The 13,753-nt window shown below is 40.5% G+C and overlaps 1 protein-coding gene across 2 annotated transcripts in view; it reads left to right on the forward strand.

Annotated features, from left to right (window-relative positions):
* ZFC3H1 (zinc finger C3H1-type containing) overlaps positions 1–13,753 on the forward strand; it is a 66,486-nt gene that overhangs the window by 3,034 nt on the left and 49,699 nt on the right. For both annotated transcript variants that reach the window (XM_028131172.2, XM_008155548.3), the window contains exon 2: positions 3,127–3,540. In XM_028131172.2, the coding sequence (XP_027986973.2) occupies positions 3,127–3,540 (414 nt within the window). The remainder of the gene's footprint in view (positions 1–3,126; positions 3,541–13,753) is intronic.

Raw genomic sequence — 13,753 nt, forward strand, 5'->3', positions numbered from 1 at the left:
TACTGGGGATGGAGCTGGAAACTCAGGCATGTGCCCTGATTGGGAATGGAGCCCCACCCTTCTTGGTGCATGGGATGATGCCCAACCAACTAAGCCACACCAGCCAGGGCCAGTACTTATTTTCATTCTTAATTGATTTGAGAGATGGGGAGAGGGAGAGAGGAACATCGATGTGACGGGGAATCAAACTCGCCACCTTCCAGACTACGGGATGATGCTCCAATCAACTGAGCATCACCGGCCAGGACATTGTCATTCATTTTAAATTTTTCTTAGTGATAGACACTTAGTCAGTCTTAGCATATGTCTCCTTTGGATGACTACTGTTTAAAACCTTCAAATCTGAAGAGAGCTAAAATATTAGGCCAGTGTCTCTCATCAGTAGAAAGTCACTCTGTTTTCACATGTAGTTGTAAAGGTTGACAGGTAGCTTGTTTTTAAAACCAGGTTTCAGCTAGAAATTGCATCCTGGCCAGCTTAAAATTAAATCCTTTAAGTGTTTGTTTTTAGCTGTCCTGCATAGACAAGTAGATTTCAGCCCTGCTGGGTAGTTCAGTTGGTTAGAGCATTCTCATCAACTCCAGGGTTATGGGTTAGATCCCCAGTTAGTGCACATAAAAGAAGCAACCAATGAATGCCTACATAAGTGGAACAACAAATTAATGTTTCTTCCTCTCCCCTGACCCCCTTCCATTCTCTAAAATAAATAAAAATAAAAAAATAAGATTTCATTTAGCCTTGAGGATTAGTCAGTTAAAATCATAACTCACGTTTCCTCATTTTTCTGTCCTTTAGTTATTTTATTTCTTATTAAGTGTATTGAATCTTCCTTTTACAAATGTTTCCAACATTATGTCATTACTATTTTTTTAATTACTGGAGTTGTGCCTTTAGATAGCTCCATTGAAAAGTGAGATGTAAATGCAGTTAATTACAGAATTTATGTACAAAGAATACGTAACACATAACGGTGGGGTAGCAAATAATTTTCTGGCTTCAAATAGGTGACATTTGAATTGGGGTCAATTTGAAGAACAGAAAACCTAGACACAAAGCTATGCATAAATTGTGATGAACAGGGGAAAGATGAGATTGGAAAAGGAAGTACAGGTCAAATGAAGGCATTATATGCCATTATAAGGATTTTGGAGTCTGTTTTTGGTGAGATACAAAAAGGGAGAGATCTGACCAGATTTATATTCTAGATTAGTCTAGCAGCAGTATGGGGGATGGCTTGTGGAAGAACTACAAATATCCAGGCCAAGCTTCTCATAGTATGTTAAACTATGGGAGTGCATTAGAGTGCTCAAAATAAAAAGAGAGGCTATATAATTGAGAGCACTATTACTGGAGTTAAGAAAACAAAGGGGAAAAAATGTAGGGAAACAAGTGGAGAATGAAGTTATGGAAGCCAAGAGAGAAGTGGTTTACAGAACCACTACAGAGCGGTCAGGTAAAAAGTGTTTGAAAACATGGTGGATAAACTCAGCCAGCAGAAGCCAGATGCCATTGGGTTGAAGAGTGTATAAGACAGGTAATGAGACACTAGTGTTCTTTCAAGAAACGTGGCTCTGAAGAGGAGAGATCAGAGAACAAATATTTACCAAAACAGTTTTGCTAGAACCATTAAGATTTTCAGTTGTAATTCTTGTTTAGTTTCTAAAATATTTGGTGTTGATTCCCAGTCTTGAAGTGGTCATTAGGGAAGTTTAAAGTCTTTGCAAGTTGCTTGTCGTATAAGTTATTAAACAGAGAAGAAACATTTGGTAACTGTAATGCTATATTCTAGCCCAGGCGTCCTCAAACTACGGCCCGCGGGCCACATGCGGGTGTTTTTGCCGTTTTGTTTTTTTACTTGAAAATAAGATATGTGCAGTGTGCATAGGAATTCGTTCATAGTTTTTTTTAAACTATAGTCCGGCCCTCCAACCGTCTGAGGGACAGTGAACTGGCCCCCTCTTTAAAAAGTTTGAGGACCCCTGTTCTAGCCAATTCAAATGATCTGTAAATGACATTGTATTAAAATCACATTAAATACTTTTCTCGTTAATTTGTAGGCTAGAAAAGGGAGGTGTAACAATTCTCATGTGTATGAATTACTTTGAATAAAAATTATAGTTTGGAATTTTGTAGCCATTTCCAAGAAGTTATACTGTGTTTATCACTATGTTAGAGAAGAAAATAACTAAAATAATTGGTTTAGTTATCCTTATGTTTAGGGGAAAATGTTTAGAAGATACTTTTTGAATACTATTTAAGAGTTTTATTTTTTATCATAGAACTGCCTTCATTGTCTTAGTTTATGCATGTATTAGATGTTAGTATAGTTGATGAGCTCTAAGATTGTTATGTATTATTAGGTTTTTAAGCAAATGTTTCTTATTCATAAATCAGTCTTGTCAGTGTTCATTTTTTATCTATATTTTTTAAAAATTGAGACATGGGAAGAAACTAATTAAAAAGAAGAAACTATCCTCCTGATTATCTGAAGTGTAAATTGTCCACATCTGTGACAAACCATTCAGTTTCTCCCCTCTTGCTTCAGAAAGGAATCTTGCCGAAACCGGTTTGGCTCAGTGGATAGAGCGTCGGCCTTCGGACTGAAAGGTCCCAGGTTCGATTCCGGTCAAGGGCATGTACCTTGGTTGCGGGCACATCCCCAGTAGGGGGTGTGTAAGAGGCAGCTGATCGATGTTTCTCTCTCATCGATGTTTCTAACTCTCTATCCCTCTCTCTTCCTCTCTGTAAAGAATCAATAAAATATATCTTTAAAAAAAAAAAAAAAAAAAGAAAGGAATCTTAACATCAGCTCATTATGGGCTTTCCTGATACCTACAGAAAGGAGGATGTTATAACCCAACCAGATGGAATACCTGTGGATACTATGGGTAATAATTGACACTAGTGATTTTGTAAGTGGACTATTTATATGGATATTTGTTACATTTGAAATATGGGCACAGAATGAAGGTGGGCATTAGCAGCGTATATATTAAAGTGGAATTTAGTAATTTAAAAATATCACTTCATCTTGAAAAAGGGAGACAACTCATCTATAACTTAATGTGTTTTTGTTAAATTAACTGGAAAATTTTTGGAAACTGGTTTCCTTAATATGCTGTTCAGCCAAATGTTTTGGAAGATCTCCATCAAGAAAAAATTATTCATCAAAAAGTGAAAACTGTGGGGAAGAAACTTTTGAAGATTTACTTTTGAAGTATAAGCAAATACAGTTGGAACTAGAATGCATCAATAAGGATGAAAAACTAGCGTTGAGTAGCAAAGAAGAGAATGTGCAGGAAGATCCAAAAACATTGAACTCTGAGGACCAAACAAGCACTGAAAATGTCAGTATTATAAAGGACTCAAGTAAAGAATTAGCTCCTGAGGAGAAAACACAGGTCAAAACTTTCCAGGCATTTGAATTAAAACCACTCAGGCAAAAATTGACTTTACCAGGAGATAAGAACCGGTTGAAAAAAGTTAAAGATGGAACAAAACAACTTTCCCTGAAATCTGACGCTACTGAATCCAGTCAAGGTAATGGAATTAAACACTTATTTAAGTATAAGATTCTTCTATTTCTAAAGGGGTACCTAACTACCTATTTTGGTGCCATGCTTCATTGATATGATTCTAATAATTTATCTGTGAATTATTTTTGCACTTTCTACATAGACAGTCATATCATTGAATGATGTCGTTTATTTCATTCTAACTTTTTAAAAACTTAATTTTTAGTATAAGTAATAGTGGGCACCTTTGTTCCCAAACTTAAAGGGAATGCTTTTGACATTTGCCATTAAACATGTTTAAATTTTTGTAGGTACTATCCTTGTGGGGTAAAGGAAGTTGTTTTTTTCCCTTTCCCCTATTGCTTGTTTGAGATTTTCAGCATGAAATGGATGTTGAAGCTTATCAAATCTTTTTTCTTAATTATTGAGAAGAGCATGTATCTAATATTTCTTTAATTTATTAATGTAGTGGATTATGTTAATTGATTTTGTAGTGTTAAACTACCCTTGTGTAGTTGAGATAATCCAGCTAGTTCATTGATATATCATTTTTATACATCATGGATTTGGTTTGTTAATTTTTCTTTTTATAAATGTGTAATTTATATACAGTAAAATTTATCTTTTTTTTACGTATGTAGTTTTTTGAATGCAGGCAGTTGGGTAACCACCACCACCACCACCCTCCAGTTAGATATGGAACAGTTCCATTAACCCCTACCAATTTCTCCAAGCCACTTTGTAGTCAGTCCCTAAATTCCCAAATCCTTAGCCCACCTAGTAACTGCTGATCTCTTTACTGTCCTTATAAATGACATTCTTGTGCTTTTTCAAGAATGTCATGTAGCTCTGGTTGGGTGGCTCAGTTGGTTGAAGCGTTGTCTCATATACCAAAGGTTGAGGATTCAATTTCTGGCCAGAGTACACACCTAGGTTGCTTCTAGCTACTTTCACTCGGCATAGTGTATTTGAGATTCATCCATGTGGTTGTATATAATAGCAGTTTATTATTTTTTATTGCTGAGTGTTCTATTGTATGGCTATGCTACAGTTTGTTTATCCATTTACTAGTGAGGGGCATTTGAGTTCTTGCATTTCGGACAATTTAAAAGCTTCATAAATAAAGGTTTGCTAATGCTTTGTTTAGAATTTTTCATCTGGGTTCAAAGCCTTTAATTTTTTACCTATCTTTTGCTTGCCAAGTTTTAGTAGAAGGTTGTGATGCTCAAAATGAGTTGGGGAGTGGTTTCCTTTTTTTATTTTCTGGAATAGTTCAAGATTGGAATCATTGCTGGGATATTTGATAAATCTTGCTGGTTAAAGTGTCTGGAACTGGATGGAGTTTTTTCTGGGAAGGTTTTAAACCTCTTACTGTTCTATTTCTTTTTGTTCGTGTGTTTTTTTTGTTTTTTTGTGTGACTGTTCTATTTCTTTCTATTTCTGGTTAAGGCAGTTTACATAAACTGTTTTTCTAGTAATGTGTCCATTTCCTGTAAGTTGTAAAAGTTTATTAAAAATTATTCTTGCCCTAGCCAATTTGGCTCAATGGCTCAGTTTGGCCTGAGGACCAAAGGGTCCTGGGTTCGATTCCAGTCAAGGGCACGTACCTTGGTTGCAGGCTCCTCCCCAGCACGGGTCCTGATTGGGGTGTGTGCAAGAGGCAAACAATTGATGTGTTTCTCTCACATCAATGTTTCTCTCTATCTTTCCCTCTGCTACTCTCCCTAAAAATCAATAGAAAAATATCCTTGGATGAGGATTAACAAAACAGACAGTTTTTCTTAAGATGCCTGGCTGGTGTGGCTCAGTGGTTGAGTGTCGACCCATGAACCAGGAGTTCACAGTTAATTCCTGGTCGGGGCACTGCCCGGGTTGCAGGCTCAATCCCCAGTGTGGGGCATGCAGGAGGCAGCCAATCAATGATTCTTATAATTGACTAGAGGCCTGGTGCACGAAATTCGTGCACTAGGGAGGGTGTCCCTCAGCCCAGCTTGCACCCTCTCTAATATGGGACCCCTCGGGGGATGTCCAACTGCAGGTTTAAACCTGCAGTTGGACATCCCTCTCACAATCCGGGACCTCTGGCTCCTAACCGCTCACCTACCTGCCTGATTGCCCCCTAACTGCTCCTCTTCGGGCCTGATTGCCCCCAAATACCCTCCCCTGCTGGCCTGATCACCCCCAAGGCTTTTATTAGTATAGATATGACCCTGCACAGAAAATTTTACTAACCCTGCTTTACAATAAGGGCTTGACGATTGAATCATTAGGACCAGACACCAAGATTTCCTTTCTTTGAATAGTGGAGGGAATACTTATCTTGTCTTTAAGTTGCCCGGAAATTAAAATGAGATAATGACTTAGAAAAGTATAAAAGCACCATATAAAGACAACTGTCTTTTTAATGAAGTGGTAAAATGAAAAACACTTTTTATTCTCCCCTTCCTTCCTTTACAGCTTTTATTTAAACTTTGAAATTTATAAAAATTTCACTCCAATTTTCATTTCTTTACATTCAACATTATTTTGTATTGGTTTCAGGTTTTATATTAGTTACAGAATAGTGGTTAGACAATCATATACTTTACAAAGTGTTTCCCGATATTTCTAGTACCCACCTGGCATCATACCATCATTACAACACTATTGACTATATTCCCTATTTAAGTGACAATGGGTTTACAGGTTCCTTACAGTCTTTCTTTTGTGTTGCTCGTCCTTCCTTTTCTTTCTCACTTCTTCCCTCATTTTCTTTATATAGTATCTCAATTGGCCATCAAAGCTCAGTGAAGGCACTGGGACACGCTTAATCCGTTTTACAGACCAGGAAACTGAGGCCAATTCCAGTTGGCTGTGGAACTTGACTCAGCACACAGGAAGCCCTCAGAGCCATGCTCTTTGCGCTTCCTAAGGGGCAGCGGCCCAGCAAACAGAACAAACCTTCCAGTCAGGCTTCCGAGCCTCTTTCTCAAGCACCTCTTCATTGCGGATGCTCCACATTCTTTCCTCTCCCCCTATTCTTTACTGCCCCCCCTTTTCCGAAGCAGGTGGAAGGCTTCCCACTCACTGCCTAGGCATGCTCTGCCATGGGGCAGGGTGTCGCAAGCTTGCTTTTGGGTCAAGGCAGGAGCAGGAGTCACTGCCTCTGAAGTGTGAAGGCCGCCTGAGTGTGGCCGGTTAGCACTGGGAGCTTCTCTGAATCACATCAGTCAGTCCAGTACCCTGCAGTGCAGCACCCCTCCACTGAGGTGGCTCCACCCCTCAACCCTTGCCTCAGGGGTGAGGGTCCTTGCCCCTCTGCCAGGAGTCCTTCCTTGCCTCTTGATCCCTGGCTGGGCCCACCCACGTCTTGGGAGCACTGCAGAACCACTGTCTCTCTGCAGATGAGGCAGATCCCTGCCCTAGGTCTCCGCAAAGCTATGAATCTGTGGCCAGAGGCCTGGTCTGGGTCTCAGCAACCACATGCCTGCAATGTTCCCAGGGACCCCCGGGAGCGGCTGGGCGAGTCCCGCCTCACCTCCCCGGGGTGCCGATCTCCCCAGGGACCTCCGGGAGCGGCTGGGTGGGCCCGGCCACGCCCCGCCTGGTTGCCGATCTCCCCAGGGACCCCCTGGAGCGGCTGGGCGGGCCCGGCCACGCCCCCCCTGGTTGCCGATCTCCCCAGGGACCCCCGGGAGAGGCTGGATGGGCCCGGCCACGCCCCCCCAGGTTGACGATCTCCCCAGGGACCCCCGGGAGCAGCTGGGCAGGCCCGACCACGCCCCCCCGGGTTGCCGATCTCCCCAGGGACCCCCGGGAGAGGCTGGGCGGGCCCGGCCACACCCCCCCAGGTTGACAATCTCCGCAGGGACCCCCGGGAGCGGCTGGGCAGCCCGGCCTCATCTCCCAGGGCGGAGATCTTCCCAGCGACCCCTGGAACTAAGAGGACTGGGCGCGGCCATCTTGATCTTCTCAACGGCCAGATAGGCCACCCGGAGTCCCGCCCCCCAGCCTCCCGCCGGCCCAATCGTGGGCGTAGCGGAGGTGCGGTCAATTTGCATGTTTCTCTATTATAAGGTAGGATGTTTCTCTCTCCCCCTCTTTCTTTCTCTCTGAAATCAATTAAAAAATATTTAAAAAATTTATTCTTAAGAATCCCTTACCTTATTTATTTTAATTTCTTAATTTTTTTTTTGTTAATCCTCACCTGAGGATATTTTTTCCATTGATTTATTTTTTAGGGAGAGTGGAAGAGAGAAGGGAAGCCAGAGAGAAACATCCATGTGAGAGAAATACATCAATTGGTTGCCTCCTGAACCGGCCCTCCCAGGGCCTGGGCCCAGGCCAGAGAGGAGCCTGCAACCAAGGTACGTGCCCTTGACCAGAACCAAACCTGGGACCTTTTGGTCTGCAGGCCGATGCTCTATCCACTGAGCCAAACCATCTAGGACTTGCTTACCTTTTTTTTTTTTAAAATATATTTTTATTGATTTCAGAGAGGAAGGGAGAGGGGGAGAGAGATAGAAACATCAATGATGAGAAGCATTGATCAGCTGCCTTCTGCATGCCCCCTACTGGGGATCGAGCCCACAACCTAAGCATGTACCCTTAATTGGAATTGAACCAGGACCCTTCAGTCCACAGGACGACGCTTTATCCACTGAGCCAAACTGGCTAGGGCCGTGGTCGGCAAACTGCGGCTTGCGAACCACATGTGGCTCTTTGGCCCCTTGAGTGTGCCTCTTCCACAAAATACCACGGCCTGGGCGAGTCTATTTTGAAGAAGTGGCGTTAGAAGAAGTTTAAGTTTAAAAAATTTGGCTCTCAAAAGAAATTTCAATCGTTGTACTGTTGATATTTGGCTCTGTTGACTAATGAGTTTGCCGACCACTGGGCTAGGGCCTCTTTTACTTTTTTTTTTTTTTTTAAATATATTTTATTGATTTTTTACAGGGAGGAAGAGAGAGGGATAGAGAGTTAGAAACATCGATGAGAGAGAAACATCGATCAGCTGCCTCTTGCACACCCCCTACTAGGGATGTGCCCGCAACCAAGGTACATGCCCTTGACCGGAATCGAACCTGGGACCCTTGAGTCTGCAGGCCGACGCTCTATCCACTGAGCCAAACCGGTTTCGGCCTCTTTTACTTTTTAAAAAATTATGTATAGCAGTGATAAAATGAACTCTCCCCTTTAAAAAAATTTCCTCAGAAGTAAGTCTATAGCTTTTAAAATTTCTTAGTTTTTAGCCTCTCTCCTGTTAAGATCCTTCTGGGCTATGAAATTTCTACTTTAGTTACATCTCAGTTTGTAATGTGTAAATTTTTAAAATTCAGTTGTAAATATTAAAAAATTCTTTTTCTTTAACCTGTAGGCTATTTGGAAGTGCTTAACTTCCAAACGTAGGTTTTCTAGCTGTATTTTTGTTACTGATTTCTAAGTTAATTACATTGTCAGAGAATGAGATCTATACACTGATTGGCCAGATTATTATGATCTCTGAACGCATAATCTGGCCACTCAGTGTATATCCTACCTAATAATAGACAAATGTGCAAATTGACCATATCTTTGCTATGCCAGTGATTGGCCAGGAGGCGCGGGGGAGGGGGGCGGGACTCGGGGTGGCCGATTGGGCCGGCGGGATGCTGAGCTCGCGTTGCCAGCAGCGGCTCGAGCTCAGTGTCTGTGCCATGGCTGTGCTGTGGCACAGAAGGGGCCTCTGGGGCAGCGAGCTCATGTCCCACTGCGGACCATCAAAAGCGGGGGGAGCTGGGTGCCTGTCCACACCGGAGGCTTCTGAAAGGCCTGGTGCACCAGCGGACAGGCACCCAGCTCCCCCGTGATCGAAAGCGAAAGCGTGTAGGGGACCCTACACGTGCATGATTCAATCATGCACTGGGCCTCTAGTCCTATATAATAAAAGGCTAATATGCAAATTGTCCCCTTGACCAGGAGTTCGACCAGCAGACAGGCCAGCCAACCGCCCATGTCCCCTCCCCTGGCCAGGCTGACTGGACCCCACCCATGCACAAATTCATGCACCGGGCCTCTAATATATATATACACACACTGAGTGGCCAGATTGTTATGTGTTTAGAGATCATAATAATCTGGCCACTCAGTGTATAATACCAGTCTTTTGAAAATACTTGTATAGACTTTCTTTATTGTTTAACACAGTGATGGCGAACCTATGACACACGTGTCAGCACTGACATGCGTAGCCATTTCTGATGACACGCGGCCGCATGCCGAGGATGAAACATTTGCTGCTCCTGTGGATGAAACATTTGCGACTAGAGTCTTGGAGTTAGTTTTTTCCTCAAAGTGACACACTACCCGAGTTATGCTCAGTTTTTTGGCGACGTTTGACACACCAAGCTCAAAAGGTTGCCCAATACTGGTTTAACATATAACAGATTTTTAAAACTGTTATGTATATGTTTGAAAGAAACATATGGATTGTTAGATTAAGCTTTTTATGTTCATATCTTCCTTCATTTTCTGATCTGCTTGATCTATTACTGAGAAGTTTGTTAAAACCTGCCACTATTCTAATGTTTTTCAGTGCTTGCTTTAAGTACTTTGAGGCTGGGGAATTGACTTATTATTCTCAATATCATGTAGTGACCTTCTTTATAATGTTTTTGCCTAAAAGGCTATTTTTGTCTATATTTATAGCCACACCATCTTTCTCTTGATAATGCTTTTATAGTATTTTTCATTCTTCCAGTGTTTCTATACATCATGTCTCAGATGTCATTTGTGCATAGTATAGAGCTGGATTTCATTTGTAATTTAGTCTAACAGTCTTAGTCTTTTAACTAGAACATGTAGTTCATTCACCTTTTTTTCATGATTACTGATACTTGGATTTCCTTTGTATTTTGTTTCTTGGACTCTTGATTATTTTTTGTATAACCTTTTTTACTACTTTGAAGGTTAGTTACTAAGTTTCTGTTATCATAATGTATCCTTTAGTAGTTGTAACATGAATTCTTATCAATGTTTAAAATTAACCCTCTTCCTGATATACAAGGGCCAGTATTTGTCTAGCTTTGCCCATCTATTTAACATTTTATTTGCTCATTCTTTCTTCTATGCCTAGAGTCCCATATGTTTAAAATACATTTAAAAATTTTCATTTAGCACCGAAATGCCTCGGGTTCGATTCCCAATCAAGGGCACATACTTGGGTTGCAGGTTCTGTTTCCGCCCTAGTCTGGCAGGTGCCAGAGGCAACCAATCCATGTGCCTCTCTCACATCGATGTCCCCCCCCTCCCCGCCCCCCCCCCCCCCCCCCTCTCTCCCCTCTCTTCCCCTCCCTCCCCCCCTTCTCCCTCCCTCCTTTCCACTTTCTCTATAAATCAATGGGAAAATATTCTCAGTTGAGGATTAAAAAAAATTCCTTTAATGTGTGTTTGCTGGGTGAAAAACTTATTTCTGTTTGCCCTCTTTTAAAAATAATTTTCCTAGGTTTAGAATTCTAGGTTGGTTAATTATATTTTCAACATTTAAAAAAATATTTTTATTGATTTCAGAGATGAAGGGAGAGGGAGAGAGAAACATCAATGATGAGAGAGAATCATTGATCGGCTGCCTCCTGCATGCCCTCACTGGTGATTGAGACCACAACCCAGGCATGTGCCCCGACACGGAATCAAACTGTGACCTCCTGGTTCATAGTTTGATGCTCAGTCACTGAGCCACGCCGGCTGGGCTCAACCTATTGAAGATATTTTTTTGGCTTCCATTATTGATTTTGAAAATCCTAGTTTGAAGGTAATCGATTTTTTTCTGATTGCTTTAAAGATCCTATTTTTGTCTTAGTATTCTGTAGTTTAACACATCACAATGTGTTGATTGTAGTTTTCTTTTTATTTATCTAGTTTGGGATATGTTGTGCTTTTTGTTTTTATTGATTCTGAAAACTTGTTCTCTCTTAAAATACTGTTCCATTCTCTTTCTTTTCCAAAACTGTGTAGATGTGTATTGTATTAAATCATCTCACTTTATCTTCCTTTTCCCTTAATTTCTCTTAAGTTCCTATCTCTTTATAACTCTGCTACAGTCTCTGAAATGCCATTTTTTATATCTTTTAGTTCACTGATTATCTCTTTATCTGTGTCTGTGTCTGATCAGCCTTAAGCCTAATTATTGAGTTTTAAATTTCAGTTACAGGTTTTATTTTAGTATTTTATTTTTATTTTGTTTTCAGATCACTTGGCTCATTCTTTTTAGTTTTCTTTGCTTATTTTTTCTAATGTATCTATTTCTTTTCTTTTTAAAAAATATTTATTTATTTATTTTTACACTATACAAAATAAATCAGTCTCCGTGAGGTCTCCACTTTCAGAACTCGGGTATCAGGGTTCTCTCCTGCAAGTTTTCTGTTGATTATTCAGGAAGTTTTTCTGTATTTTACTTGTAATTCCAGTTTGTTCCTGGGAGCCTGTCCGTGCAGCATCCACTTACTCTGCTGCCATTTTTAATTCACCCCTATCTTTATTTCTTTAAACATGTTAACCATAGGTTTGTTTTGTTTTGATTCTCTCCTTTGCCTGCTAATTTCTTGTATCTGAGGTCTTTGTGGGTCTGATTTCTGATGTTTGCTGTCTCTGATGTTTCTTGTTTTTGGCACTTCCTTTTCTTGAATACTTGGTGATTCATTTTTTTTTAAACGAGTTGCTCATTTTTCTTTGAATTTTTTTGGTGGGAGTTTTTTGAGGCCTGACACAAAGTTGGATTCCCCGGAGAGGATTTGCTTTTGCTGCTGCCAGGCACTTGAGTGGACTTTTGCTCTCAGACCACTTTATATTTGAAGTTTTCAAGGCCATCCATATGGTATAAAGTTGGCTGCAAACCTGAGTGGTGACTGATTTTGTTACACATTCTTAGGGACATTCCCCCCGCCGCTCCCCCCCCCCCCTTTAATACCATGATTCCAGAAGACAGTTTTGAAAAGTATAATCCAGTGGGATAGAAAAGACACACATAAGTACCATAGAGTATAATAAAAATTTATGTATGGAAGCCTGCAGTAACATCGAGGAAGGATAAAAAATATCCTACTTGGGTTTAGGAAATTTTCATAGTTATGGAATGAGTTGGAATTTTTCCACTTGGGAAGTCAGATGAACCGAATAAGCAGATGAAGTTACAGATCTTTTAAAAGATAGTGGATTATGGGTGCAATGTGGGCTACATGGTATATTTCTAAGAGTGGTTAGATATGAATTTACAAAAGGATAGGTGAGATTGGATAATGAAGGGCCTTGAATATCTTGTGAAAGAATTTACTATTTATTTTTCTGATTTATTGATTTTAGAGAGAGAAGAAGGGAGAGAGGATAAAACACCATCAATTTGTTGTCCCACTTATGTGTGCATTCATTGGCTGATTCTCATATGTGCCCTGATTGGGAATGAGGACCAATTGAGCTATCAGGCCAGGGCTTGCTAAAGAATTTAGAGTTTCTTTAAGTATCAAGTGGGCAGTCAGATATTTTTAAACAGGAAAATAATGAGATCAGGTATCTGTTTTAGGAAAATAACTGGCAGCAGTATAAATGAGTTATTGGGTGAAAATCAAAAAGAATAAAACTTATCTGAATCAATAAGTTGCAGTATTTCTACTTAAGCATTTTCTCTTCCAATCTTCAGCAAGACTCAGCTCTGCAATCAAACCTTCAAAATTATTGGTCATCTTTTTTTCCTTTTTTTTTTTCATTTCTCTCAGCTCTTCTAAACCATCATCATTTTTCAGGCTTTTACTCAGCCTTTATCTCTATTGTCAGCCTATGAGCTTATCTCTACTTCAAGTGATCTCATTCAACTTCCAACTTCTCACTTCCTGACTGTAAACTTATATATTCATACTGATTTTCACTCCAGTTTCTCCACTCTGAAAAAGTGGTACTTCTTCTCATTTATGGCCACTTTGTTTTAACCTGTATTCCTGACTCTAACTTCTCCCACCTTCTTTGGACCTTGCTCTGTGTATTTTGATTAATCTTTAACCACTTTCTCTTAATGGGTTTTTATTATAATCATATTTTAGAGTTCCATCCCAAAATTTAAACATTTCCTCCTCCCCATCCTGCATTCTCCTTTAACTTGTCTTTTTAACCAGACTTCTGGAAAGAGCGAGCGTTTGCTGACTCTTTTCATTTTACTGCTTATGCTTTCTTAACCCAGTGCAGTCTGCTTTTCCATCCTTACTAGAATACTGAGACTACTCATGGCAAGGTTACGT

The sequence above is a fragment of the Eptesicus fuscus genome, chromosome 7 (assembly GCF_027574615.1).
Source record: "Eptesicus fuscus isolate TK198812 chromosome 7, DD_ASM_mEF_20220401, whole genome shotgun sequence".
Classification (NCBI taxonomy): domain Eukaryota; kingdom Metazoa; phylum Chordata; class Mammalia; order Chiroptera; family Vespertilionidae; genus Eptesicus; species Eptesicus fuscus.